General features: G+C 41.2%; 2 protein-coding genes across 6 annotated transcripts in view; one reads left to right on the plus strand and one right to left on the minus strand.

Annotated features, from left to right (window-relative positions):
* The first annotated feature begins 3,412 nt into the window (after positions 1–3,412).
* On the plus strand, positions 3,413–18,919 carry NDE1 (nudE neurodevelopment protein 1). 4 transcript variants are annotated; one of them, XM_084296360.1, is made up of 10 exons: positions 3,429–3,644; positions 3,817–3,855; positions 7,762–7,892; positions 8,905–9,058; positions 12,637–12,785; positions 13,104–13,240; positions 14,303–14,482; positions 15,437–15,528; positions 16,349–16,485; positions 17,598–18,919. In XM_084296360.1, exons 3-10 carry the CDS (start codon positions 7,807–7,809, stop codon positions 17,689–17,691), a joined length of 1,029 nt encoding a protein of 342 aa, XP_084152486.1. In that variant the 5' UTR covers positions 3,429–3,644; positions 3,817–3,855; positions 7,762–7,806; the 3' UTR covers positions 17,692–18,919. The 4 variants fall into 4 exon arrangements, with proteins under 4 accessions (XP_084152485.1, XP_084152486.1, XP_084152484.1 ...); XM_084296361.1 differs by having other exon boundaries at positions 3,434–3,537; XM_084296359.1 differs by lacking the exon at positions 3,817–3,855 and having other exon boundaries at positions 3,413–3,537.
* A 2,676-nt stretch (positions 18,920–21,595) lies between these two features.
* Positions 21,596–25,520, minus strand: part of MYH11 (myosin heavy chain 11) — a 60,154-nt gene continuing 56,229 nt past the window's right edge. The window contains exons 41-42 of one of the 2 annotated variants that reach the window (XM_084295847.1): positions 25,140–25,171; positions 22,122–22,249 (exon numbers count right to left, since the gene is read on the minus strand). In XM_084295847.1, coding sequence (XP_084151973.1) covers positions 25,144–25,171 — 28 coding nt within the window. In that variant the 3' untranslated portion in view covers positions 22,122–22,249; positions 25,140–25,143. Of the gene's footprint in view, positions 22,250–25,139; positions 25,172–25,520 lie in introns of both variants that reach the window. The other variant, XM_084295846.1, reaches the window with a different exon arrangement.

Consider the following 25,520-nt stretch of genomic DNA (forward strand, 5'->3'; position numbering starts at 1 on the left):
TTTACTTTTATTTTCTCTCCACAGACACAGCACTATCTCACAGTGTAGCAGTTCCCTCACAACTTAGCATTCCCTCAGAAGGCCAGGACAAAGTCATGCTGCAGATCCATACCATCCAGGCTGGGCCTTGCTTCTTGGCATGCAGGTAGCTGAGCTTCTCGAGGTGGGGTAGGTAAAGAGCAGGGTGAGGGGCCTCTCTCTGATGGCCCAGTATCTTTTAATCATAAGTGACATCATCGTATTTGGCTAGGTCATCATTTTATCTTCACCTTTGCCTAATGGGCTGCAGTCACCACCAGGGTTAAGAGTCTTAGGGACAATGCTTGTATCCAAATCCCATCTTGTCCCTGCTACCATCATTCATTCAGGATGTAATGCTGAGTGAATGCTGGTATCAAGGTCTTGAGTGGTGTTATATTTTGCTTTGCTGAGCAAGGCAGTGCTATTAATGAGCATTTGATAGCTTCAAGGTATCTAAAGGGTTTTAAAGCAGTGATATGCAAATCCAATTCTACAGACTGCAGAAAATTATGTAACATCTTTAAATGCAGGGAAATAAGTTTCACTGGTGTTAAATGCTTACTCTGCTGTGACAGAACTATTTGAATTTGTATATGGCGTTCTAGTACCTATGTTTGTCATATCTTGTTATGAGTATCAGTAATCCTCAAAAACATAATTAATTTGTAATGACAGCTGGGGGTTAGTTCCTGCGCCATCCATAGAGCACATCGTTCTGTGGTCAATGACTTAATTTTTACTGCAAAGCCAAGCTCTTTCCTCTGACTTTTACTAATGAATGTTCCAGCCAATAAGCTACTTCTTTTTGTATATATTGTGAACTGTACATAGTGATAAGCTACACTATTAGCTGAAGGTGCTGTAATTAGATCTGTGGTCTCCTATGTTCATTATCCATTTGATTTCCTTAGCCCCTCTTTTCCTTTTAACAACCAGGATTCATATTTATCATAATTAACCATTTTTTTAAGCAGCAGCTGCAGAACAGCTGCCAACATCACCACGATATCCTTTGTCAGTCTGTTGTGGTTTAACTATTTAGGTTGCCTTTTTAATGCTTGTGTTCTACTTTGGTAGCTATGGATGTCTAACGTTATTTTTATGTTGTAGATGTTGGATTTAACATCACTGAATTTTATCAGTTAAAATTGTGTATAAGAGGGTTAAATTTTGGAAATATTTAAGATCACTGATAAGCTTCAGTCCCTAGGCTATAGGGTCAGATAGGTGTCTTTGTCTTTAGCTGTAAGATGAGCAGGATATATCCTGAGAATGACTTGCATAATTAATTTTGTATTGTTTTAATTAACAGAACATAAAGCAATATTGAAAGGTTGAAATAAAGGTGAAACAAATATGGACAGTATTTCATTATTTTTAAGTCAAATCACTTCTAAAAAGGATATTTTTTCAAATGTATTTGCCAAAATAAGAAAACATCATGTTACTCTGACTTCCTTGCTCCAGATCGCTCACACCAAACTGCTCTGAAATACTAGTTTTTCCATAAGAAGCCTGTTGCCAAAAGATAACATTATGCAATGTTGCCAGAACTTACAACGTGTACATTTTTGCTCAGTTTGCTCTCATGGAAGTCTCAGTGTAGCATTCTCATCAAAATAACCAGCAACAAATCTAGCACTGCAAAAACTGCCTGTTATTAATTATTCATCAGCAGAATAAAAATAAATGCATAAAATCATTTTTTTTCTTCTCTGCTAATTTTGAAACAGGCAAATGTTCTCATGCTTCTTGCAAACAAGACAGTGGATAGTAATTAGAGAAACATTTTTATTAATATTTATTGCACCCGTACAGCAGTGCCTCTGAGCCTTTGGCACCTGTCAGGCTGCTGTTACACTGTTTTGGAATTGGATGAGAGGCTAAACAGCTTCCTCTAACATATCAGAGATTTTGCTGTACTTTACAAGTGTATGAGATGAGAACTATTACAAATGTTCAGGTACACTGAATTTTCAAATTACTGTGATGACATGTGGTTTATTTTCTGTAACTTGCCCACTTAAAATTTTATTGAGCAACAAAAGAACTGCAAATTGCTATTAACCAATTTTAAGCACATAATTTATTTTTCTATTAATAAGTCTATAATAGTTTGTCAGTATTTACTTCTGAACAAATGATCTCAAAATGCAGTTATTTTGCTGAATATCTGACATGAGAGCATGATTATTTCGCTCACCCTATTCAACTGAAGTCATCATAGCTATGGCTGGATTTCTCTTATAGGAATATTCTTATAGAAAAGCACAAACACTCTGTTACAGTCCAAGCCTTTTTCTGCAGAGTTGCTGGGAAAGGCTTACCTGCTTGCAGCCCACCCAATTAAGTCTTTGTGGGGTTGGGCTCTGCTCCAGGCTGGGTGGTGCATCTCTGAGGTAAGCGGGATGGGCTCAGGGCCACGGTGCGTGGGTGCCTGTCATCCAGCAGTTTGTAAAACGTGCTGCACGTGTGTCAAGCGATACTCAGTGACATATGGGCAGATGTATGTGGGCTGGCGTATCTAGGTGCACGCGATAATTTGTGCTTTTGTTTTGACTCAGGAAGCAAATACCAGGCACGCCTCATGACCAAGTGTTTGTGCATGCTGTTGGGTAGGAACACACCTGGGGCATACCTCAGGCCCCTTCACAGTGACCCTGGGCAGCAAGGGCATGACAAACCATTTATCGGCTGCACCAAGGTTTAACTCGGCCCTCTTGTTTGTGGGTGGCCTGAGGTTTAATGCGGCCTCATTGTTTGTGGGTGCCCAGTTCCCACTGTGGGTGTGAGGTTTTTGAGGGTGCTTTCTGGGATGGTGACGCCACAGCAAGGTGACAGGTGAGTGCAGGCAGCTACTGTTCGGTAGCACACTTTGTCCTCATCGTGGTGACTGCTCATCAGTCATAAAAGTCGTGCTGGCTGCAGCGACAGTTGGCTTTGTTAGCCAGCCGTACAAAGGGGTTCGGTGTAAAAACGTTGAGCTTGTGTTAGATGTTTATATAACCACCTCGCTGCTGGCTCTTTCAGGGGAGTCTTTGAAATAATAATAATAATAATAATAATAATAATAATAATAATAATAATAATAATAATAATAACAACAACAACAACAACAACAACAACAATAATAATAAATAATTTTTAAAAGTACAACTTTCCCTTTTTTAGAGCATTTCAAGGGAAAACAGCTACGCGCTGCTACCACCCCGTCACCCCCGGCTGAGGGGCTGGGGCTGAGGGGCCGCCCCTGAGGGGCCACGGCCCCGCCCCGTCCCTGTTTGAAAGTAACGAAAAGTTCCCGAACGCTCCGCGGGCCGCGCTCTGGCGCCGCCGATTGGCGGAGCCCTGCGGGGCACGTGATCTTCAGCCAATGGGAGCCCGGGAGCGAGGGGGGGCCGCGCTGAGGAGCGAGTGGCGTCCCTGGGGGAGCTCCGTGAGGCGGCGGTGAGGGGCTCCTGAGGCGGGGCGCTGCCTGCTCTCGGCCGCCTCTCACGCCCAGGGCTCTACGGCTGGGTTCGTACCGCTCGGGGTGTCTGGGGGAACGGGGAGCCCTACCACTGCTCTCAGAAATCCCGCAGCAGGGCTGAGGGGGAGCGCCCCCCGCCGAGTCCGTGCCTGCGGTGAGCTGGGCTCTGGGGGCCTCTGCCCTCGGTTTGCTTTTGTGCTGCTTCAGCAGAGGGAGGGCGGCGCGCTGTGGGGAGAGCCTTGCCGGGGGTGTTTTAAGATTTGGTTTTTCGTGCGATGGGAAAGCTGCTTCTTGGGAGCAACGAGCTTTTTTGTTTGTTCTTACAGTTGGCAGAAGTGGCAAAGAAGAGCTTCGTCCCTGCCATGGTAGTCTTTCACCTTTACCTAGTCTCTTTCCTATCTTCTCTTTTCTATTTTTTGTTCAGGTAGGACCTGCTCAGGCTCCAGCCACAGCTTTAAAGATGGGTCAGTGCTATTCAAGTGCTCCTTTGTAGCAAATGCATTTGGTATGCAGAGGTTGTTCTGCATCCTTTACTCTAGGACTAAACCAGCTTCTAAGTTGGGGTCTTTGTGAACTTGATGAACTGGGACTCTGATTCCCAAGCTGAAGTTTCTTCAGTAATGTTACTTGTATGACTTTCCTTTCTTTTTTTTTTTTTTTTTTTTCCTTTTTCTTTTCACTGAGGAAACTTGCAATTTTGCTGTCACTTGTATGAAATAATTTCCTGCAACTATTATGCAGAGGTGTTTATCTCCTTGCAGAAGTCCCTTCCCCACCCATGAATGCTTCACTTCCTGCATGCTGTAGAGATTTTGTAATGTCTGTGACCAGCTCTTGTGGTGCTTGTAAGCAGGAAGTCTGGCCAGATGTTTTTTTCTGGCTTTGTGTGTGAAAACGAGTAAGAGACAGCCAGTGTGTGCATTCTGTAGCCTGTGACTTCCACTTGTTTTTTCCACGTTTGCCTGTGTTTAACAAAATATTGCTAAAATCTCTTTTGCACAGACACGCACCCTTCCCATATTACAGTGAGCCTAAATAATGAAAAGTTTCTAACTGGTTTTATTAATTATTTTCAAGGTATTTTGCATGCTGGCTCCAAGTTGTTAAAAATCAAGTAGAGAAAGTAGTTGTGTGTGGAGGGAAATCAAACCTTACTCTTTCTACTGTCACTTCGGAAAAAATTGTGTTTTGGTTTTATGATTTAATTTTTTTTAATGGTCTTTAACTCTGTCTGAAACTTTGACTTTCTAGTTTCAATTTGTATTTTGTATCTTTGATAGGTTTGAAAATCCCCATGAGGTAAAATACAGTGCAGGTGTACAGGGAGCCTAATATGTCTTCCTTGGATGTTGAAGACAAAAAAACATATGCCTGTGGCATGGGATGGTAGTGAAAGGATCTCTGCTATGCTAGGTTGTCTCTGGAATAAATACAGGTCCCCCAGTCTTCCAGGCATTCACAGTTCAGCAGTCAACTTTAACCACTAAGTGCTCTTTAGTGATGGTAACTGTGAAGCAGTGTGTTCTTAATGGCTGACATCCTGAGGGTCCCTAATCCCTTGATTATACAGACACGGTTAGCAGCTGTTCTGGGCAGCATCTTTGTTTCTCTGAAAGTTATCAAGGTTCTGTGGACCTTTTATAAAATTTATGACTCAGTGGAAGTCCTTTTTGTCTGTGACCCATGCAATCTTACAAAATGTGAAGTAGCACATTCTTTTAGTTCTTCTAAGGTGAAATGTAAAAAGGTAAGTGAGGGCCAGGTATAAGCATATCCAAGCCTTTCAGGCCAACAGAAGCTGTCTGTTGGTTACAAAGCTTTTGGTTCCAAGGGATTATTTGAGAGCTTTCAGGTACAAATCTTGCAGTTCTTCATGTTGGATTTCTTTCTGTTGACAGTCTGAACGCAGGTATGGTATTCATTAGTATGCATGCACTGGTCAGAAGAAATCCTCTTTGGAGACTTCTGAAGTATGTCTTGATTTGTGTAACAAAGTCAGGCATATCCTAGGTGGTATTTCTGTTTTTAAAGAAATACAGAAGTTTCCTGTTGTATGAGTGGTGAGAATTAACCACTCAGAAGGATTTCTGGTGTTCTCTTCTAGATGGTGGTTTGGCCGCAGTAATGGTTGCTGGTTCTTCTGGGTTTCTTCTTGCATCTGTATTGCTTCTTTGTCTGAGTTTCTGTCCTGTCCCTCGTCTGTGAAAAACACAATTTTCTTCTTTGCAAGTGTTCTGCAAGGGTTGGTGAGCGTCTGCAGTGCCTTGAACATAAGACATGCTCATTAACTTCAAAGGCACTTTCAGTTCACTTAAAAATGATATAAATGTGTAGTGAACTATCCTAGGTAAAGAATGTTAATTGTGCTTGGTCTCGCTTTTCTTTTTAAAAGGCAAGGCTACTATTTAGAAAATCACTCCTTAATCATCCCCACCTCCATGGCGTACTTCTAAAAACATCTACAGCACAGATAGCAGCAGCCTTGAGAATTTGTGTTGGAAAGTTTTCTTTCTTAGAAGAGATTTTAGCTTTGTCTAATCAATATTTTGTGTCAAGAAACTGAGTTGTAAAACTCGAGTTAGTAACTTTCCTGCACCTTCTAACTCCCATTCTAAATAACAATGTAAATTCCATGAGTGTGGTGCTGATACTGTGTGTTACGGTGTTTGGGCACAGGCCACTTAGCTGTGACAGCTGCTTGGTTTTTGCTCAATAACCTTCTGAAAATCATCTGATCTGTGAAAATGACTTGTGCTTTCCAGCACTGCTTGGATTTGTAGGAATTGGATTTTAGATCCCTAAACTTTGAGTATTTGCCACTGTCCTCCATAGTAGAGGTAAGAACTGAAGTTTGGTTGTTAATCCTGGTTAAACCAGGTGGTTTTGCACAGCAGAGTGTGATGATTTATGATAATAACTTTTTTCAGTTCTGTAGATGTGGAGTGGATGTACATTTTCTTCAGCTATGACATGCTGCTCAGAAGGTCTGCTCCAGCATTTCCTGAGTGTCATAAATAAGAGCAGACAACAGGATTGATATCTAAATGATCTCTGAAGTATTTGGCTATTTTCCCCCATTCCCCCTTGATGCTATCAGAATTACCTCAAAAAAGTGTTCTTAATACATGTAGAGCTGAGGCTTGATAGAAGGGCTGTGTTTCCTCAGCCCCAAGAATTTAAGAAGTTTTGACAACACTGTTGCTGTGGGCTGTTTGACTCCACCTTTATTTACTGCCCTTGCTCTACTCAGGGGTTTTATTAACTTGATAATGGCTGTGTGGAATCCTTGCCTTGCCCAGGGCAGCGCGTGGCCGGTTATCTGGGGCTTTGGGACTGACGTTTCTCCAGTGTCAAGACTAACTCCTATAAAGTGATATTTGCTAGCAACCTGCCTATTAGAGTGCATCACGCAGCTCAGAGGGCATTTATTTAATTGTAGCATCTGCTTAAGTCTTCAAGCTGGAGTCACCAACTTAAGGTTCTTGATTTCCATGTGGCTTTCTCATGTGCCATTCCTGTTTGGTACTGTGGCATAGGGACTGCTGGACAGTCTGGATTGCTGGCTGGGTTTGCTGCAATTTGTCTGCACGCTTAGTCCAACCATGTGCTTTCCCACTAGAGCCTTTGTGGAGCTCTTACTGCCTCTTCCCTGGGATTTTCTGGAGTTCCCTTCTCCCATGGCTCTCTGAGGCATGCAGATACATTGTGACCCTCAGCTGTATCTGGGTTCTGATATTTCAGGTTTAAAATGGGGTAGTTTTGTCTATCTCGATTTAGGGAGAAGTTTTTTTGTATCCAGTGGTTATGTCCATAAGAAGCTTAGGCACTCCTGGAAGTGTTAACACAGGAAACCTCAACCTTGAGTACTTTCTCTGTGTCTCTTTGAAGTCTCTTTAATTTTGGGGTGTCTTTAGGGCTGTTAACTCCAACTTAATTGCACTGTCTTTGGAGTTGAAGGTGTCTAAGATGTCTTTCTTCTGTGTTGTGTATGCATCTGCACAGCTGTAGCTCAAGTTTGAGGTTCTGTTCTGTGTAGTCAGAGGATGGGGGAAGATGCTTGCTGCTGGGATTGTGGCATGCAGCAACCTTGGGAGAACTGGGGAGAAGAACTTCATTATTCAGTAGAGATTTTCGCTTTTTTTTTTTTTTTGTTACATCCAACAGACCACTGTCAAGGCTCATCTTCAGGCACGCGCTGAGTTCCTGTGAGGAGCAGCGTATCAAGTTAGCTCACTGCATTAGCTCTTATACTTGATCCTTTAATTTTCCAGGGCACAAAATGAAACAGGAGTCTTAACTTTGAGGGCTCATTCACCATGGAAGACTCAGAAGGCCATCACTTCAGCTCAGCAGAAGAGGAAACCAGATACTGGAAAGAGCTGGCTATGAAATACAAGGAGTGGTAAGGCAATGGCTTTGTTCCTCAGTTGTTTGATATGATGCAAAAGCACTGCATGCAAAGATAGAAATAGCTCCACACAGGGAGGTGAACTCAAGGTAGCTCAGTTGTCTCAAGTGTCAGCAGGAGCAAAGCAGTGACACGTGCTTCTGCATGAGCTACACCAGCCCAGAGTCCTTTGTGCTTATTTGAGCAGTGAATTTGTGCTGCTGAGGGACCACTGCTTGTGTCCCCTGCTCTGGTTTGAATGGGAATGTGTGTGCTGCACGGTTTCTGACTGCAGCCTGTGGGAAGCACAGGTGAATTTAAGTCACTGCAAGACCTTGTTGGGATGATCCAGGCCACTGCAGAAAGATTCTGCTGTTTAACTTTTATATGTGGATCAAAACTAGTTTGGCAGCATGTGGATGGGAGAAGATCCATGTCTGAGAACGGGCATGCTTTGCTCATTCCTTTAGCTCACTGTGTTGCTGTAAACACAGTAAAGGGTGGAATAATTCAGCCTTTTTGATGCTGGTATTGGTGGATCCTTTCTCAGACCAGACGTCTAGACCTTTCAGTACTGCTGATTTGGCTTTTTGTAGAATTATTTCAATAGAATTTTCTTGAATGTAAGAACAGGCTTTCTTTTCTGTCTCTTATGTTTTCTCCCCTTTTATTGATGATCAAAAATGGCACTGTTCAATTTCTTATTTGGAAATTGGGACTGAATAATAGGTTAAATATGAAGATGGAGTGGATATTGGACATCTTAAAGAGACTACATGTGTCCTGTTTGCTGCTCGTGTAAAGACAGATAGGATTTCTTTTCCTGTTTGTCCATTTACTGGTTTGCTATGGGGTGGCTTTCCAAGTTTGGGGAGGCGTGTTTGCAAATGGCTGGGTTTTCCTGTTGAGTGTGTGTTGGAGAGGGACATAGAGCTTTCTGTGTTAGATGGCAGTATCTTTTCATCCTCAAGTGTACAAGAGTTTGTTCTGTTTCATTATGAGTTCTGCTGCTGGAATTGCCTTTTAGTGCTGAGAACACACAGGAGGAGCTGCGTGAATTCCAGGAAGGGAGTCGAGAGTATGAAGCTGAACTGGAGACTCAGCTGCAGCAAACAGAGTCCAGAAACAGAGACCTTCTGTCAGAAAACAATCGCCTGCGAATGGAGCTGGAGTCAGTTAAGGTAGGAGTGGTTAATGCTTCCAGTAGACATGCGTCTGAGGCATGAAGATGAACAAGACAGGTGTATGCTGATTCCACTTGCCTTGTGGGCAGAGGTGTTTGGCATTATAAAGTGATTGAATGGGAAATAGTAAAAAAAAAAAAAAAAAAAAAAAAAAAAAAAAATCTTGGAAAATGAAGAAACATCAATCTGTTGTCTGCTTTGAGAGTACTGGATACCTTACTGGATACCTCCATGATGTTCCTGAGTCCCTGTTTGCAGGTTGTGTTTATGTTTCAGGGATAGATTTGAGACAGGAGAAGTGTTCACAATGGAGTGAAGAGTAATGCTGTCTGCATTGTGCAAACATGATACTGCAGAAGAATGAAAACACAAACATTTCATCTTTGGTGTTCTGTTACATAAAACTTAGTTGTTTTAAAGCCTTTTGATGTAGTTGTGTGTAGTTATTATCCAGTGTTCCAGATAAACTTGGAAGTAGCAGCTAATAAGTAACGCAGAACTGAGAGGAATGAAAGTTGCACTCTTGATTTTTGTTGCTGATTCTTCCTATAATCAGGGGAGAACAGGAACACAGCTTATCTTCCTTACACTTGGTTAGTCTGGGGGGTGTGTGGGTGAAATAGCTGGCAAACATTAATTTCCATAAATATCAAACATAAGGGATACAAACTTACTGAGATGGAACCTCCTGACAGAGAAAGGTAAGAGATACAGTTACCTGAAGTAGGAGACTGAAAGGAGGCAGACACATCTCTTCAAAGATGCTGCTAGTTCCCTGTCCTCACTGACAGGTTTAGGAAATACTGCTAAACTAAACTTGAAGAAAAATTGTTGTTGAAATTGGTGTGCATTTCTAAAGCTTAATCTTGTTAGCATTTTACTTAAAGATGGTATAGTCACCTAGGAAACATTCCACTCTTTTTAGGTCTAGGTCAGTATCTGTGGAAGCAAAGATTTATTTAATTATACTTCTCAATTGTATGCAATAATGAGCTAATGGGAGTGAAGATATTTGTGTAAGTAATTAATCTGGGTGTATAGAGCTTTGTGTCTCAGCTGTTGTGTAAATTACTGTCTTAAGTAAATATTCTTTAGCTCCAGATAAATGTCTTGTCTCCCAGCCTCAACTTAGGGAGGAAGAAATCACTCTTGGGCAGCAGAAATTCCATGCTGTGGTTCGTTGCATTTGCTCTTTTACACTGATCTTTGTTGTTTATTAGTACCTTAGCAGTATTAGATGCTGCTTGTAGTATGGAGTGTTGGTCTACTCTGTTCTGTGTAGCTACATAAACTCATGGGAGCTGATGAGTCTGGGGAGAAGCCATAGCAGTTCAAAAAAAAAAAAAAAAAAGGCAGTGCATTTGACTAAGAAGATCATGGACTTTTCTTTTGCTGCAAGAACTGAGAGAAGGGAACAAAAAACGAGCTCAAGCAGTTGAGAATGAAAATAGCAGAAACTGACATAGAACTTCAAAGTGGAGAGTATATGTATCTTGGAAAACTAATCTTCATAGTAGATAACTTACTCTGTTAGATAGTAGATAAACATTCTGTTTCAAACAAACCCTTTTAACAATTGGCTATTCATGCAGCCTTGAAGACTGCAGTAACAGCTTGCACTGAAGGAACAGAGGCTCCATTGATGGTCAGATCAGCTGATAGTTTATTACAATTGGCTGGAAACAAAGCCTCAAACCTTGCAATCCTGGTCTTTTATCTGAATCAATTGAAGAGCAAAGCATTAAACTTGGGAAGCTATTGAATAGTAATGTTAACCAAGCCCATCAAGGCTTGCTATCTGCATCCTTCCTAACAGGAGTGAACTTTGTGAGGCCCACACAGCCTGTCGCTTTGAGTTTGCCAGTGTAATGAGCATGCTTGCTATCCCCTCAGAAGCCAGCGTTCATGTTACCTAAACATAAATTGAAATAATGCTTTGGAGGACTTGTTTGGAGAGGCTTGAAAAGCTAACTGAAAGTACTCTGCCTCTTAGAGCTTGAAGGCTCTTAAAGTCAGCATGCATGTATGCTTCAGAGATCAGGAATTATGGCAATGTGTCATTACACTGTAATCAAACAGGAATTTATTAATTCAGCATGGGTGTTTCTTCCCTTCCTCCTTGTCTGTGCATTACATGCGCTAAAACAGCTCTATTTACATTGTCAGCTGCGTTAGGCTACTTGCCATGGTTTTCAAATTGCCTCATGTGAATTTGTTTTCAGTGACTTCAAGTGTGTTAAATTTTAGACAGAAGCACTTCAGGAATGCTACTTATACAGTAATATTGTAGCTTCACAGAAAAAAACTCTCTGGCATGTCAAAGTGATCTGATAGCAAGGTGGTGGAGTGTGAAGTGTTGCAGTAGATGGTGGCTGTGAAGCTTTTGCTGTCACATGATGTTTACTGCATATGGAGGCAATAGCAGGAGAGAGATGTATGCTGGCAAAGCTGAGCCTTCCTCCCCACTGGTGCCTCTTTTTAAATGTATCCTTGTGTACCTGCTGTAAAGGACAGAGTTTGTTTTAGGGTCATGTCTGAAGTGTGTTGCATAACTGTACCTGTAATGTTTATAAACAAGAGCTCTGAACGTGTTTTGGGCTAATAAAACCACAGAGGTGGTGGAGAATCCTGCTGGTTCCATTTATGTTAGTATATAAATGTACTAACACTTTTTTCATTGCCATTTAGGGTCATAAGTACTGCTTGACTCTAGCTTAGGCTTAAAAATAAGTGGCTTCTTTCAGCTCCTTTTGCATCTTCCTTTGTGCATTGCTAAAGCTCTTGGGGGCTCAGAAATTGCTGTCTTGTTCAGAGTTGCACACAGATCCACTTGGCTCCAGGATGTCATACATATTCTTCCCATTCTACCAAAGCAGATCGTAGAGGGGGTGGCAGGCTTATAGTCTTTCTGCAGACAATCTCACTCTAGCCAGTGCATTTGCCTGGCAAGCAAGTGCACTGTCTCTCTGTGGCATTACTGGGTGCTGTTGTTAAAGTGGATGCTGTCTCTTGGGCCTCTGCTTTGTGGTTGTCACCTGCACCTTAAAACAGTGAGGCTAAGACTTGCCTTTCCAGCTGCTGCCTTGTGGTAGGGGAGCTCAGGAGCTCTGTGCCGTTGCCTGTTGAGCCACCCACCTGCATTGGGCAGAACCCAGGAACACTGCTTTGTCTTGTCTTTGAGCGGGGCACTGCACATGTGAACAAACCAGCTGCTGTTGAAGCCATTTTTCTCAGAAAAAGGGTAAAAGCTGTCTGTGTGTAGGAGTATGTGTTTCTTTCTTTCATCTTTGTGAATGGGGGCAGGTCAGGAGCACGTGTGAGAACTGTCTGGTAGAGCAGGGAACAGCTCTGGGCGGTGGAGCTGCTTGCTCTCCAGCACAGTAACTTGATAAGGAGTTACAGGAAGAGCTCTTGTCTGCTGGCAGCCCAGAAGTATGTAAGCAATTGGCTTTGTTGGCATTTTACTGTATGTAAGCTGATGTTTCTCAGAAAATTTCACAGGATTTATGTCTGTCTTTAAAGGCTTTAAGACAATGCTAAGTCTCTGATGCACTGTTTGATTTGTCCTTGTACAGGAAAAGATTGAAATACAGCATTCAGAAGGGTACAGGCAAATCTCTGCACTGGAAGATGACCTGGCACAAACAAAAGCTATTAAAGATCAACTTCAGAAATACATTCGAGAACTTGAGCAAGCGAATGACGACTTGGAAAGAGCAAAAAGGTGAGCAGTCTTCTGTGTTTTCTTCCACCTCAGTTCTGTCCTGTGATTATGGTGGCCCTGAGTAATTTATGTTGAGCTTGTTAGCATTGCCATTCTGAACTAACCATTCGGTGATAGTTGTGATGAAGATGTTTGTTGCAGATGGGAAATAGGATTATTTTTTTCACTGTCCAATCCCATAGCTATGCTATTTCATATCTTACAAGCTAAAATTAAAACAAACAAAAATAATCCTAACCCAAAAGACTCTTTCTTTCCTTCTGGGAGAGGGAGTTACTATATGTGCTTGAAGGGTCTGACATGTGTACTCTCTTTCAGAGCAACTATAATGTCTCTGGAAGACTTTGAACAGCGTTTAAACCAGGCTATCGAAAGAAACGCTTTTCTGGAGAGCGAGCTGGATGAGAAAGAAAACCTTCTGGAGTCTGTGCAACGCCTGAAAGATGAAGCTAGAGGTTAGACAGCAGTTCACTTGTACCTCTGCGTTTCTCCCCTCCTGACTTCTACCTGTTCGGTCTCTTCATGTGCCTTAGAGTTTGGCTTCTACTAAAGAAAATAAAGAAAATGGTATCTTCTAAATCTGCAATATGAAGTGATGAAGCTTCAAGACTGTCTACCCCCCTTGTTGAACTGTTGATCTTGTTCCTGAGTAGCTTGTAGGAGCACAAGTCTGTTTTAACTTTCTCAACCTTCTAATCTGTGGTGATGGGTCTGTGATGAGGTGTGCTGTTCAACTTCCTGTAACCTGTGAAGGTCAGCTTTTAGTAACCAGTAGTGTCTGTTATTCCCTGGCCTGTGAAAAGTGGAGTTAATGAAACACTAATGGGACTGGAAAACAGGAGGGCTGTGGCTGGCTTCCAGTTACCTTTGAATAGTCTCAGGAACTAGCTTCTTGGTTTGTCAGTGTGACTGGGTAGGAAGATAAGAGAGACCATGTAGCTGTGGAGCTAGAAAAAACACTTCTAGCTCTGCTCAGATTCTGTGCCCTTGGGTGGTTTCTATAAGCTACAGCCAGGCTGTCAGACAGGAGTGCTCTGTCCCTGGGTTAGATAATGGTGTGGTTTCCACTCTACCTCGGCTCAGGATTTCTTGATGTGGAAACCCAAGTGGGAGGGAAAACAGTGTACTAGGTAGGAATACCTGGATCTCATCCCAGTAGGGAGCTGGGATATAGCCAGGATATTCCAAGTTGCAGAGCCTCAGTCTTGATGTGCCTTCATGTACTGGTCTGTAACGTTTGGATGCATGTTAATTCCCTGCCTAAGGGAATTTCATTGTGAAATGGTATAGAACTTAAAGCCAAATAGCAACTTGAACTAACACAACAAAAACAACTTGAGCTGTAATGCTAGATAAGCCTTAGCGTTCATCCAGAGTTTGAGTATGTGCCTGTAGTAATCATTACAAGGATAAAGGATTTTGTTCCCCTGGTGAAGGTGTGAAGTACAGCTCTTATCTGCTTTTTATCTTGGTGAATACTAATTCCCAAGATTTTGTTTGTGTTGCTTGCATCATAGATCTACGACAAGAGCTTGCAGTGCAGCAGAAACAGGAGAAACCCAAAACACCAATGCGAACTGCACTGGAAACAGAACGAACAGACACTGCAGTTCAAGCATCCTTATCTGTGCCTTCAACTCCCTCCGTGCACCGGGCACCTGGCATCAACATGGCCACCCCTGCGACATTTAGGAGAGGTGCGTGATGGAACCGGTACAGACATGCCATGTGATACCCTTGTTTTCACTATAGCTTCTGGCTGCAGGAGGAAGTGAGAAAACAGAATTACAGTTGAGTGTCTCAGTGAAATCCACCTAAATCTAGTTACTGTGATTTCAGCATTCACTGACCCCAGTTCTGGGGGTTTATTTGTATTCAGGGCTAATTTAGGGAAAGGATTTTAAAAACTTCATCATGATCTTTAATGCCACGCTCCTGTTTCTTGAACTGGCTTCTCCATGAGCGTAGGTTTTCTTTGGGACGGGTTTTCTTCCTCCTCTGGAACAGTAGGACACTGGAAAGTCATCCTAGATGGCTGTACTAGATGATCATCTCTGCTTTTGTGCCAATAGAATCAGTTACTTATCTTTTATGAGTGCTGATTGTATTGATATCCTAATCCTCCAACATTAGCTTTCATTCTGCTTACTTAAAAAGTGATAAATTGATGTAATTGTGTTTGTGTGCGTAAATGCAAGGAGTTGCAGGGTCATGTGCTGGTGTCCTGATACTACAGCTCTGAGTGTTAATCAAGTTTGATTGTAGCTGTTGGTACTCTTAACCTGAAATTGTCTTTTGTGCAAGAGAAATAGCATTTGTGTAAAAGAGGATTCAGAAGTTTTCAGTGAAATGAGATTATGGTTCTCTCTGAGAACGCATCCTCCGGTCCTACAGCAGCAATAAAGATGTAGAACAGGTCTCTAGAAATCTAAGCCATGACATATGTGGAGACTTCAGCTTAGGCCTGTGTAACTGGAGCTGTCTCAGGGAGGCAGTGCTTTGTATTTCTAATGCACATGAAGTATCTGGAGGTCAGATATGAAAAGGTGAAAGGAAGATAGTGATGTTTCATTTACTATGTATGACTATGCCAGAACTTTTTTTTTTTTTTAAATATCAGGTAATGTATTGTTCTTTATCCTGCCCTGCAGGTTTTGAGGACAGTTACAGTGCAACCCCTCTCACACCTGCTGCCAGAATATCTGCACTTAACATCGTGGGAGACTTGCTGCGGAAAGTAGGGGTGAGTGATTAGTTGTTAGCAAATATTCTTGGAAGGACAGAGTTGTTGGAAACTGCAGCCAGCAGCAAGTATCTGCACTGCCCAGAAGAGACTGGAAAGACTAGCTTAGCTAACCTGACAGCTGAGAAAGGCCTTGAAGTTGTCTGGACTCTGTATATTTCTGAGTAACCCCATACAAAAATAGGGCCCATCCCTGCTTTTCTGAGATCTTGCGCCCATGTGGAGTCCTGACCTTTCTTCCTCTCCAAACTTCTGAAAGAGTATGTGCAGAAAGAACAATCTGATGTGAGTAAATTAAGAGATCATCTACTCCCATGAAGGGCAGAGAAGAAAGCAGGCTGGTGCCTGCTGTCCAGAGGGCTTCCGGTAAAGTTTTCATTAGGGCTCCAGTAGTGTTTTGAGCAGGGCCTAATGCCATGTTGAGTTGTAGTTTGACATGTCAGGTAGTACTGATGCTGGGAAAGTTATCCCATGACTTCCATTTGTCTCTTCCCTTGTGCCCTAGTGCTGTGTTGGCACAAGCATTCATATGTCTTTTGATGGTCTGACCTGCGGAAATGATATAGCTGAAAAATAACCCAGCATGAGTTAGTTTATAATCCTTTATAATCCTTGACCTCCCCTACAAAAAGATACAGTTTTCCTGGGATATTTGAGATGACTGGCTTTACCTCCTCAAGAATTCAGAACTCATGGCTTTGTCTAGTAAAAAAAAAAATTTTTTTTTTACCCCAACTCATTTTTAAAGCAAACTTAAAAACAAAACCAACACAGTCGATCTGCTGAAAGATATCTGACACATTACCTGTGTTTGCATCAGGCTTTGGAGTCCAAACTTGCCTCTTGCCGAAACTTTGTGTATGACCAGTCTCCAAACAGAACCACAGTGTCCATGTACATGAACAGAGATGTCCTTGAAACGCGCCTGAGTCCTCACCAGCCTCTGTGTGATACAGGGTTAGTGCTGTTCTCCACTGTTGTGTCGTAGTGAGAACTCTGACAGGTACTGTTGTATTTCTTACTGAATCTTTGGTTTTGTGGAATCAGTTTTGTTTCCAAAAGGTAGGAAATTTATTTATTTAAGATTGATTTGAATGTTTTGGATCAGTTTAAAATTTGTAATCAACAGCTGTTAAAATCTGAAAACTGTGATCAAGTTTTGAAAAACAAATTCCAAGCAAACTTAATACACCTATTATAAATCCAGTTTTATGTGTAGGAAAGTACAACAGAGGGAGCTCCTGCTTATTGTCTTAGTTTTGTTTATGTTTCATGTTCTTGTGTGGTGATTCCTCAGGAATGTTGTGGCATGTGGGGACTTCCCTTGTCAAAGTTGAGATTCTCATTTATGGAAGAACTGGGGAGGGGAAAAGCAAATAATGAATCACCTCAATCAGAATGCTTTATGCTTGCTAAAATGTGTTTCCAGGGAGCAGCTGACAAAAGTAGTTATCTGAGGCAACTTGCAAATTTTTCCAAGCACTTGAACTGGTTGTCTTTTTGTTTTAAATGCATGAAGAAAAATCAGCAAGGACATAACAAGTTCAGTGCCTGCTTAAGCCCTGCCAGTCTTGTACTGCGTATTCTTCAGATTATCTGTAAACTAAGTGTTTATAATACGGTTCTAGATGGAACTATTCAACTGGACCCTTGCTCTGGGAGTAGTGGGTGGTTCTGCTACCCAATGCCCAAAGTTTGCAGATGAAAGGAATATTCCGTATTGTACCTGCTATTGCTAGAGAAACCTCATTAAAGCTCCTACAAGAAAGCCTCAAGGGCCATACATTTGCGTTATTACATACATGCTGACTATACCTCTACTGCTGTAATGCTAGAACTGAAATTCCAGCACCTGTAAAAGATAACTTTTCACTATTCAGAGGGAAATAGAACCCTGTTTTACGGTGGAAATTCAGCCTGGTTAAGTAAAGGGCTCATTTAGTGTGCAAAGTGGTTTTTAATCTGCTGGCTTCTCAGGCTGAGTGGTGTACTCTTGTAGCAACCAGTTGTTCTGATAAAATCAGTAAAACTGAGCAAGAAATGTACTAACTTGTGTTTTGTATTTGTAGGTTAGTGAAACGTCTGGATTTTGGGACGCGACCTTCAAATATTCCAGGACCAATAAGCCATCCTTCACAAAGTGTTGTCAAGATGCTGCTATGAAAAGACTGCGTGGCTTTGGAAAAGGGAAAAAAATGTATAAAACTTTAGTTTTAAAGAGATATCAATGAGCAATCAGTTAGCAGCATAAGGGTAGGTGAGGACTGAGTAAGAAGCTGCAATTGACAAGGGCCTCTCATGGCCTTACCCATCTGGCTTCTCTGAGTTTGGTGGGCAGTGTGATGAAGCAATGCTGCCTAGCAGCACATGACTTCAAATTGCTTCTTATATCAGCTGTGGGAATAAAAAACCAAAAACAACTCCTTGAGAATTGTTTCTTTGGCACAGTCAGTCAAAGCTATTGTCCTTTTGCCTCCAACAGGCAGTATTTCCTATGCAGCTCCTCAGGCTTCGGCTTTTGATACTGAATTCTGATTGTGTCAAGTTTTTATCATGGGTGTTGTGTGCTGCAGTCACCTGAGTTAGGGGAGTGGTTTTAGGTAATGAGAGGTGTATTTCTATGGGGAAGCTGCTCAGTTCTTTGTGAGATGTTTGGTCAGAATCATGCTACACGAAACCCTGTCTCTAGAATGGTAAGGTTTTATAAGCAGTTCTTTGCCACTAAGAACAGGTGTTGGTTAAAGGTGAGGAATGCCTAATGCTTAGAATACTCGGGAGATCACAGAACTATCTGCAAGGTAGGGGACTTCTAGCCTATAGATATTGTTTTACCATATGGGGCTCATAAAGCCTAGCTGTTGTAGGAAGCAAGAGACCTGATTAAGTTCCTGGTTCTAACATCTTACTAGCTGGGGTTTACTACTTTGCAAACCTGTCTTTATTAATGTGCCTTGGGTTTTTATGAGTTTTTTTGTTTTTGAGAATATGCCTTCAGCTGTTACTAATTTAGCAATGTTTTTAACTTGAAATGTCCAAGTATGTCAGAATACTGAATTATTCTTGAAATTGGAGTTTTTCCCCTACAGAATAACACTGCATCTTTTTAAAATGCAACAGGTTCATTCACAGTATTAATATATATTTACAGTATTAATATACATTACAGAAGCTTGTACTTGCAAAATAATTATGGCTAAATATTTCTGTATTATTGGAGGGAGCTTACATGACAAAATGCATAAATTGTGTTTTTTCTTTCAATGATGTGAAAGCAACAACTGATAGATCTGTTTCTCTGGATTAGGAAATAACTACAGATCATTCAAATTATTGAAGCCATCTGCAAAGTTGGCTTAACTTGGAAGCAGAATAAAGCTTATTTCGAATGTTAGGTATTCGTTTTGATTTTGTCTCTGTGAATTGTCATTGTAGCTCTTGCAGGAATGCTTGCTACCATCTTCTCAGCTTACCAATGGAGCCTGAAGAGACATTGTTTGCTGAATTGTATGCAAAGATTTTTTCCTACATTTTTCTTGTTCTCATGCTTTCCTACCCTAAGGAATGTAATTGTTGCCATAATTAACGATGCCTTTGGGATTTATGCAATGGCTATAGTTGGCATTGCTCTCTAAAAACTTTGAACTCTGGTTTTAATCCATTTTAATGTGATTTTTGTCCTCTCACACAGGGAGTTCACACTTTTTCTTACCCATGAAGAGCTGAAGCATGTGGGCTACTCTGTTAGTTTTGCTGTCACATGGACTCTGGATCACTGAACTATGTAGCCTGGAGGGATCACTCAAGACAAGTTGCATTTTCTGTATGATCTTGCCAGAATTTGCCTGCTTGGTGAGCAGGTTGGCTTGCATTCAAGTTGAAAGTCAGCGCTGAAATAAGGTAGAGATAAAGTCAGGGATGTGCTAGAGACACGGATTTGAAGTTAAAGTGACTGCAGGTATTTTAAGATGGTATGTTATACAGATACATATTTTTATGCAACTACGACTGTCGTCAGATCATTGGGGGGTATGGGTATGCTGTTGAGAATTGTCAGAATACTTTAGTGCAGAACAGTCACCTCTGTAATATTGTATCTGCTGGGAGTGAAACTAGTGTGGTATTGGGGATTAACCCTGGCAACCAGGTAAGCACCACACAGTCACATGCTTGTTTGCCCTACTCAGCGGGGTCAGGGAAAGAACTAGAAACGTAAAAATGCAAAGAACTCATGGGTTGAAATAAAGATAGTTTAATGGCTAAAGGAAAAGCTGTGTGTGTAAGCAAAGTAAAATAAGAAATTCATTCAGTGTTTCTCCTTGGCAGGCATATGCTCAGCCACTTCTAAGAAAGCAAAGATTAATCATGCTTAACAATTACTTGGAAAGACACATTATAACTCTGAACACATGCCCCTGCTCCTCATGCCACATTGCTCCTCTTTGCCCCTAGCTTTTATTGCTGGGTGTGATGTGAAATACGGTATAGAATATCCCTTTGGTCAGCTTAGTGTTCCTCCCCAGCCTTTTGTCCACCCTCAGCCATCTTGCTGAGAGGGCAACAGGAAAAACATGAGGCCTTGACTGGCTGTAAGCACTATTCATTAAAAGCTAAAACAACAGTATTTCGTCAATACTATTCATTACAAATCCAAAGCATAGTGTATCCAGCCAAAACCACTGTTATTTGGCCACTGTTGCAGGTGGATTCTTCTTGTAGTGTTACTAAATAAACACTCTTAGGCTTCTTATTTTGAAATAAAGTTTGTGGAATAGGAACTAGAACCCAAGTTTCTGAAGTGCTATGGCAGTACTCTAACCATTGGGCCAACACTTACTGTTACACATATGCATTTTTCAGAAGAAATCCTTTTAGAAGGTCACAATGTTCAATCGCCCAGCTCTGATCTGAGTATTGGTGCTTCAGACCGTTCTGTTTGAAGTCTGACTTCCTTGGTCTCCGTGTTTGCATATGTGTAGGCTCACCAGCATAATAGCTGGCTATTGGACACAGTTACAGAGCTGAGCTGCTTGCCTGACGATGCAATGAAAAGCTTTCAGGTGACACCTACTAACTGCCCATCACCAGTTTATCATCTTAGTCACTCTAAATAGATTCTTATTTGAACTCTTCCTTTACTCTTTTATGAGCTAAGAGAAGTCTATGGGATCTACTTCTGCTGGCTAAATGGTGCCTGGTCTGAAGTTCTTGAGTTCATGGTCTCTGTGCCTTCTGGTACAAAATTCAGTTTTGGTAGGTGATCACATTAGCAGTTAAGATGGATACTTTTCCATGATCTTCTCCCTGTAGTCATACTGTTTAAGCTTCACCTGCATTACAACCTAAGACATGGAGGAAGCTCTCTGTTCTCAGTTCAGAGCAATACTATACCTGGCTTTGCTGTTCATGGTTCTCTGCTGTCCCACTATGACCACAAAGCCAGCTGCTATCTGGAAGTACTAGAGCTGCATAGAGCTGTGGTAGGTCCTGGTAGTTTCCAAAAGTGGGCTGCAGTCCTGTTGGAGTACTCCAAAAATAAAAGTAACTGTGTGCTGATCCCTTTATACAGAGTAGCTTGGCTTGGATCACTGCATTCAATGAGGGCTGCTGTGTCTAATTGTTTCCAGCCTGCTTTAGAGGTTATGACTGTCCCTCTGCATACAGACTTGGAGTGTGGATGCAGTTACCTAAATGTAGGTATTTAGGGCCTTGTTTGCTTTCTAGCTCCTGTGCCAGAACGGTGCAAGTCTCTTGAAGATCCTGTATGTCCTTAGATCCATCCTAGGGTTTCTTAGCACCATGTCTCCATGTGGTAGCCAAACCTGTTCCAAGTGCTTCGTGTCATTTTTCGTTCAGCTAGATGTGTACATATTATTTTATTCCTTCAAAAGCAGTTACTTAGAAAATCACCAGAACGAAAAACTGATAATAGTTGACCTTTCCTAAAAGGTATGAGTAGTAAACATGTTCCATTGTATCCCATTCCCTTCCAGCATGTTGTGTTGCACCCAAGTGACACCTGCACACAAGAATATTGGAGTGTTTTTTTATAGACTTTTATTAGTGTGTAAGCACATCCATGGTGCATATAAAACTGTAACATTTGACTTAATTTGAACAAATGATATTTTATTTTTCAGTAAGTGATTAAAAAGGCACTTTCACCTTGTGAATGGTGCATCAGGGGTGTAGTAACCAGGAAAAAAAAAGTTATATTGAATACTTAAGACAAAATGAAAGTTTAAGAAAAGATTAACTGACCAATGCCTTTTTTTCCCCTGCAACAGTCTTACAAATCCTTTGTAAACTTTAGTTCACTGGGACTTAAATTGTCTGAGCTATTGGAACTTTCTTTCTGGACGATTCTTGGTGAAATACTCTGAATTTAAAACAAAACTTTTCAAACACACTTCATGGTAAAAGTTTTGGAGTACTTTCAACATCAATCTATACATTAGAGACAAGGCAGTTGTGCTTTTTATCATCATCAGAGGAGTGGGTGTGTGTGACCTTGACACTAAGAGTAGACTTAAACAGTGCTAAATATCATCCTCCTTCCCCTTACTGCAGTGCAATTTTTAAGCGTGTTTATTCACTGGCTTTTCCATTGAAATCTCCATCTCTTCCATCAATTTCTTCTTCACCTCCATCTGTTGCATTCTCAATTACTCTTCTGCCTCCAGATCGGCGGGGTGGGGCAAAAGATGTTGGCTCATTTCCCCTCCTGTAGTAAGTAAATAAAAAATAAAATTAGATGTTAGGTCATTTGCAGTTTTCACAAATAAGTGTAGAGTTTTGTAACAGTACCTGTGGGCCTGAGTTTTTAAATGCAAAACAGCCAAGAGCTGTGGGCACCTAATAAAGCTTTCTGTTCTGTACCATCTAAGGCTAGTTTATAGACAGGTTCAGACTCCCAGTTCCTTTGAACTGTGCTGGGATTCCTGTTCTTGTGCTTAAAGCTCCACTCTGAATTGTCTTATCTGCCACAGATCTCCTACTCTTCCTTTCATTTTACTGTTTTCCCCTGTAGGGACTGCAACTGATTGTGCTTAGAAGGGATTGGAAAGTGGATTGCTTGTCCCTGCATCATCAGGGGAGCATTGCCAATGCTTTTAGAAGATCAAGGAGATACAGAAATCTCATACCGAATTTCTGACCTGCAGTCTGAATAAACTCAACAGGTACTGAAAGCCAGGGACTGTAGTGCTGTGGATGACAGGAGGCATTTTTGAGCCCACAGTCCCTCTCTGCAAAGGCTGTGTTGCTTAGAGCACCACAGGTGCTGTGACATGTATGGCATCCTAGGCTGGGAGTAGCTCCAACCTTTTCCACAATGGGGAGAGGAAGCCATCAGTGTGCTTTCAAACTGTCTTAACTCACATGCTGACACTCAGCAGAGTGTTTTACAGAAGAGCTTGGAGAAAATGCTTTTTTTCCTCCTATCCCCTCTTCCTTTCCCTTCCCTCCCCTTCCCATGTATTCCATAGACACAGCCCAAGCTAGGAGCACTTTGGTCCTCAAGGTTAATTTTCTGGGAGGTGTGAGCAAGTGAGCCAGAAGATGTTTGTCTCTTCTTGGCCTCCATTGCTAGTGTGTTACAAAACAGTGGAGTTTTGTAACATGGCCTCTCACTTGCTCCTCATTAAGCAAACCTTTGTCAAGGCTTGAGACCACAGACATAAGCGACAAAATATTTTCATGATCACTGAATGTTTGGCCAAAATTACTAATTTGGTGTTAAAATACATCCAACTCTGCGCTTTTGGGTACAGCAATCATGCAGAAATATTTAAAGGCTTGTCTTGTCCTTGCAAAAGACTAAGCCACTGTCATCCTTTCTGAAGCAGCTATTCAAGCCCCAAATTCACTGTTGCATACTAGGGAAGTAGGTAAGAGCATTGGCTGGACTAAGTTATTTCAGAGGTACAAACCTGTATTTCCCAGGTGAAACTCCTTGAGACGTGTAGTCTGTTGCCTTTTTTTTTGTGTGTGTGTGTTTAATCAGTTCTACCATTTAAGGTAGACTAATTGTGATGTGAACAAGCAACTAGCTGAAAATAATGCTTCATTGAAGTTCTGCTCTTAGAACTACTTCTGGTGCCAATGGCATGTATTGAACAGAAGGGTAATTAATTTCTACCCTGCCATGGCTGACAGAGTAAAACAGCAGAGTCTACTACTTTATGATGCCAAGTATTTGTCCCTACATTTTAGTTCAGTAGTTTAGGTCAGTAAATTTGTTAGTTCTTATCAATGAAGGTCTCAGTCTTCACAAGGAAGAGCTCTTTACCCCTCTTGGACTCTTGCTATCTGAACTTAATTATGAATCATTTGTCAAATGACGTTTTTATGCTGTGGTAGTTCACTGAAGTGCTATAAAAGAACATGGGACTGGTAGAGAGTAATAGGAAGTCTACCCACTTCTTGTAGTAAGTCTTGGCTACAGAAAAGTGAACACCCTTCAAACTAGTATTGGACCTGTTTATAGATACTTTTTGTTTAAATCTGTTAATCTAAAACAGGTTCATGTCTTTGATAATGTTCTTGTGGTCATTTGCATCAATGCCTTTAGAGTAATGTGTACAGCTGAGGCAAGCCCTAAGCATTAGTGTTTTGCTTAGCATCTATTTTGTCTATCTTTGAACAAGTGCTAATGGAGTGGTGCTTGAATAACAGCCTGATTGGGAAGATCAGCCTGACTAAAAGGCACATGCAAGGACAAGACATCTTCTTTAAATATTTGTGTATTCACAGCGAAATCCAGCATATTTAAAATAAGAGATATACAAATATTACAAGGCAGTAGCTCTTCAATTTTTGCAACAGCAGGTGTTATTCCTATCTCTAGAGAATGTGATGAAGTATAACATAATGCTGTGCTACGTTACAGTGTTCATATTAATTCTGATGTCTGTGCTTTACATTTCAGTAATAGTAGACAAGCAACATACAGTAGACAAGCAAGTAATGGCTGCAAAACAGCTCTAAAAGCCTTAGTAATAGCTATTTGTAAGCGACACAGGCACAGAATGCTACATAACGAATGGCAAGATTTCCTCTTCTCTCTGTGATTGGATGCCATCAATGTGTAATAAATCACATGCAAATAAGACCTTTGCAAATCTCATGTGAATTAGATAGGGTCTTACCTTAAAATCAACATTACAGTATGCATAAGAAATACTGTGAAACACTTAACATGCTGTGATGATTCATATTCATTAGTGCTTTTAATCAATTTTACTAATTAATGGTGTATTTGATTTGCAGATTTTCTTTTTTTGGCTGTAAATAGGTGCAAAAAAGACAATTTTCATGCAGAAAATGTCAGAGTACTTTATTAGGTACTCTGTTGGTAGAGTTTATAAGAGGTGAGAATGCAACATTGGTAAGTCTACAACAGTACATAACCTACTTGTAAGAAAGATGTATCACTGATGAACAGCTGACGGTAGCTAGCTTATTGTAATATTTGTCTCTTTTGAAAAAAAATTATTAATGCCAAGATATCCAAGCCTTCACAGTTTGCAGAAACCTCACATAATTTTTACTTGGGCCAAAGAAAATGGAAATTTGTGCAACACAAGCTAGCTGCAAAGTTGAAGGCATGGTACCTGCTTAGTCATGCGAAGGTTCCTGTGTCCCTCTGAAACAGAGATAAAGAGTCCCGGGCAGTTATACTAAGCACATGGTCATGATCAGAGGTAGGTAGATTACTTTTAAATAATTAAACAAAGTACATTACAGCCAATGACATTACATTTGGATCAGACAAAGATCAACTGTGCTATTCTATGTAAATATGCTTTTCTGTGTAAAAGGGACTGGATGCAGCTGCTCCTTTGTTAAGCAGCCAGGAGCATGCACCACCCAAGATGGTGCTAATGGAAAAGGCCACCACATCCCTAATCCTTCACTTCGAAGGAAGTATTCGTATCTGGAGGTTCACGCATGTTACTGGCAAACCTGAACAACAGCTTCAAGAACACATCTAG

The sequence above is a fragment of the Netta rufina genome (assembly GCF_964035555.1).
Source record: "Netta rufina genome assembly, chromosome: 15".
In the NCBI taxonomy this organism is placed as follows: Eukaryota; Metazoa; Chordata; class Aves; order Anseriformes; family Anatidae; genus Netta; species Netta rufina.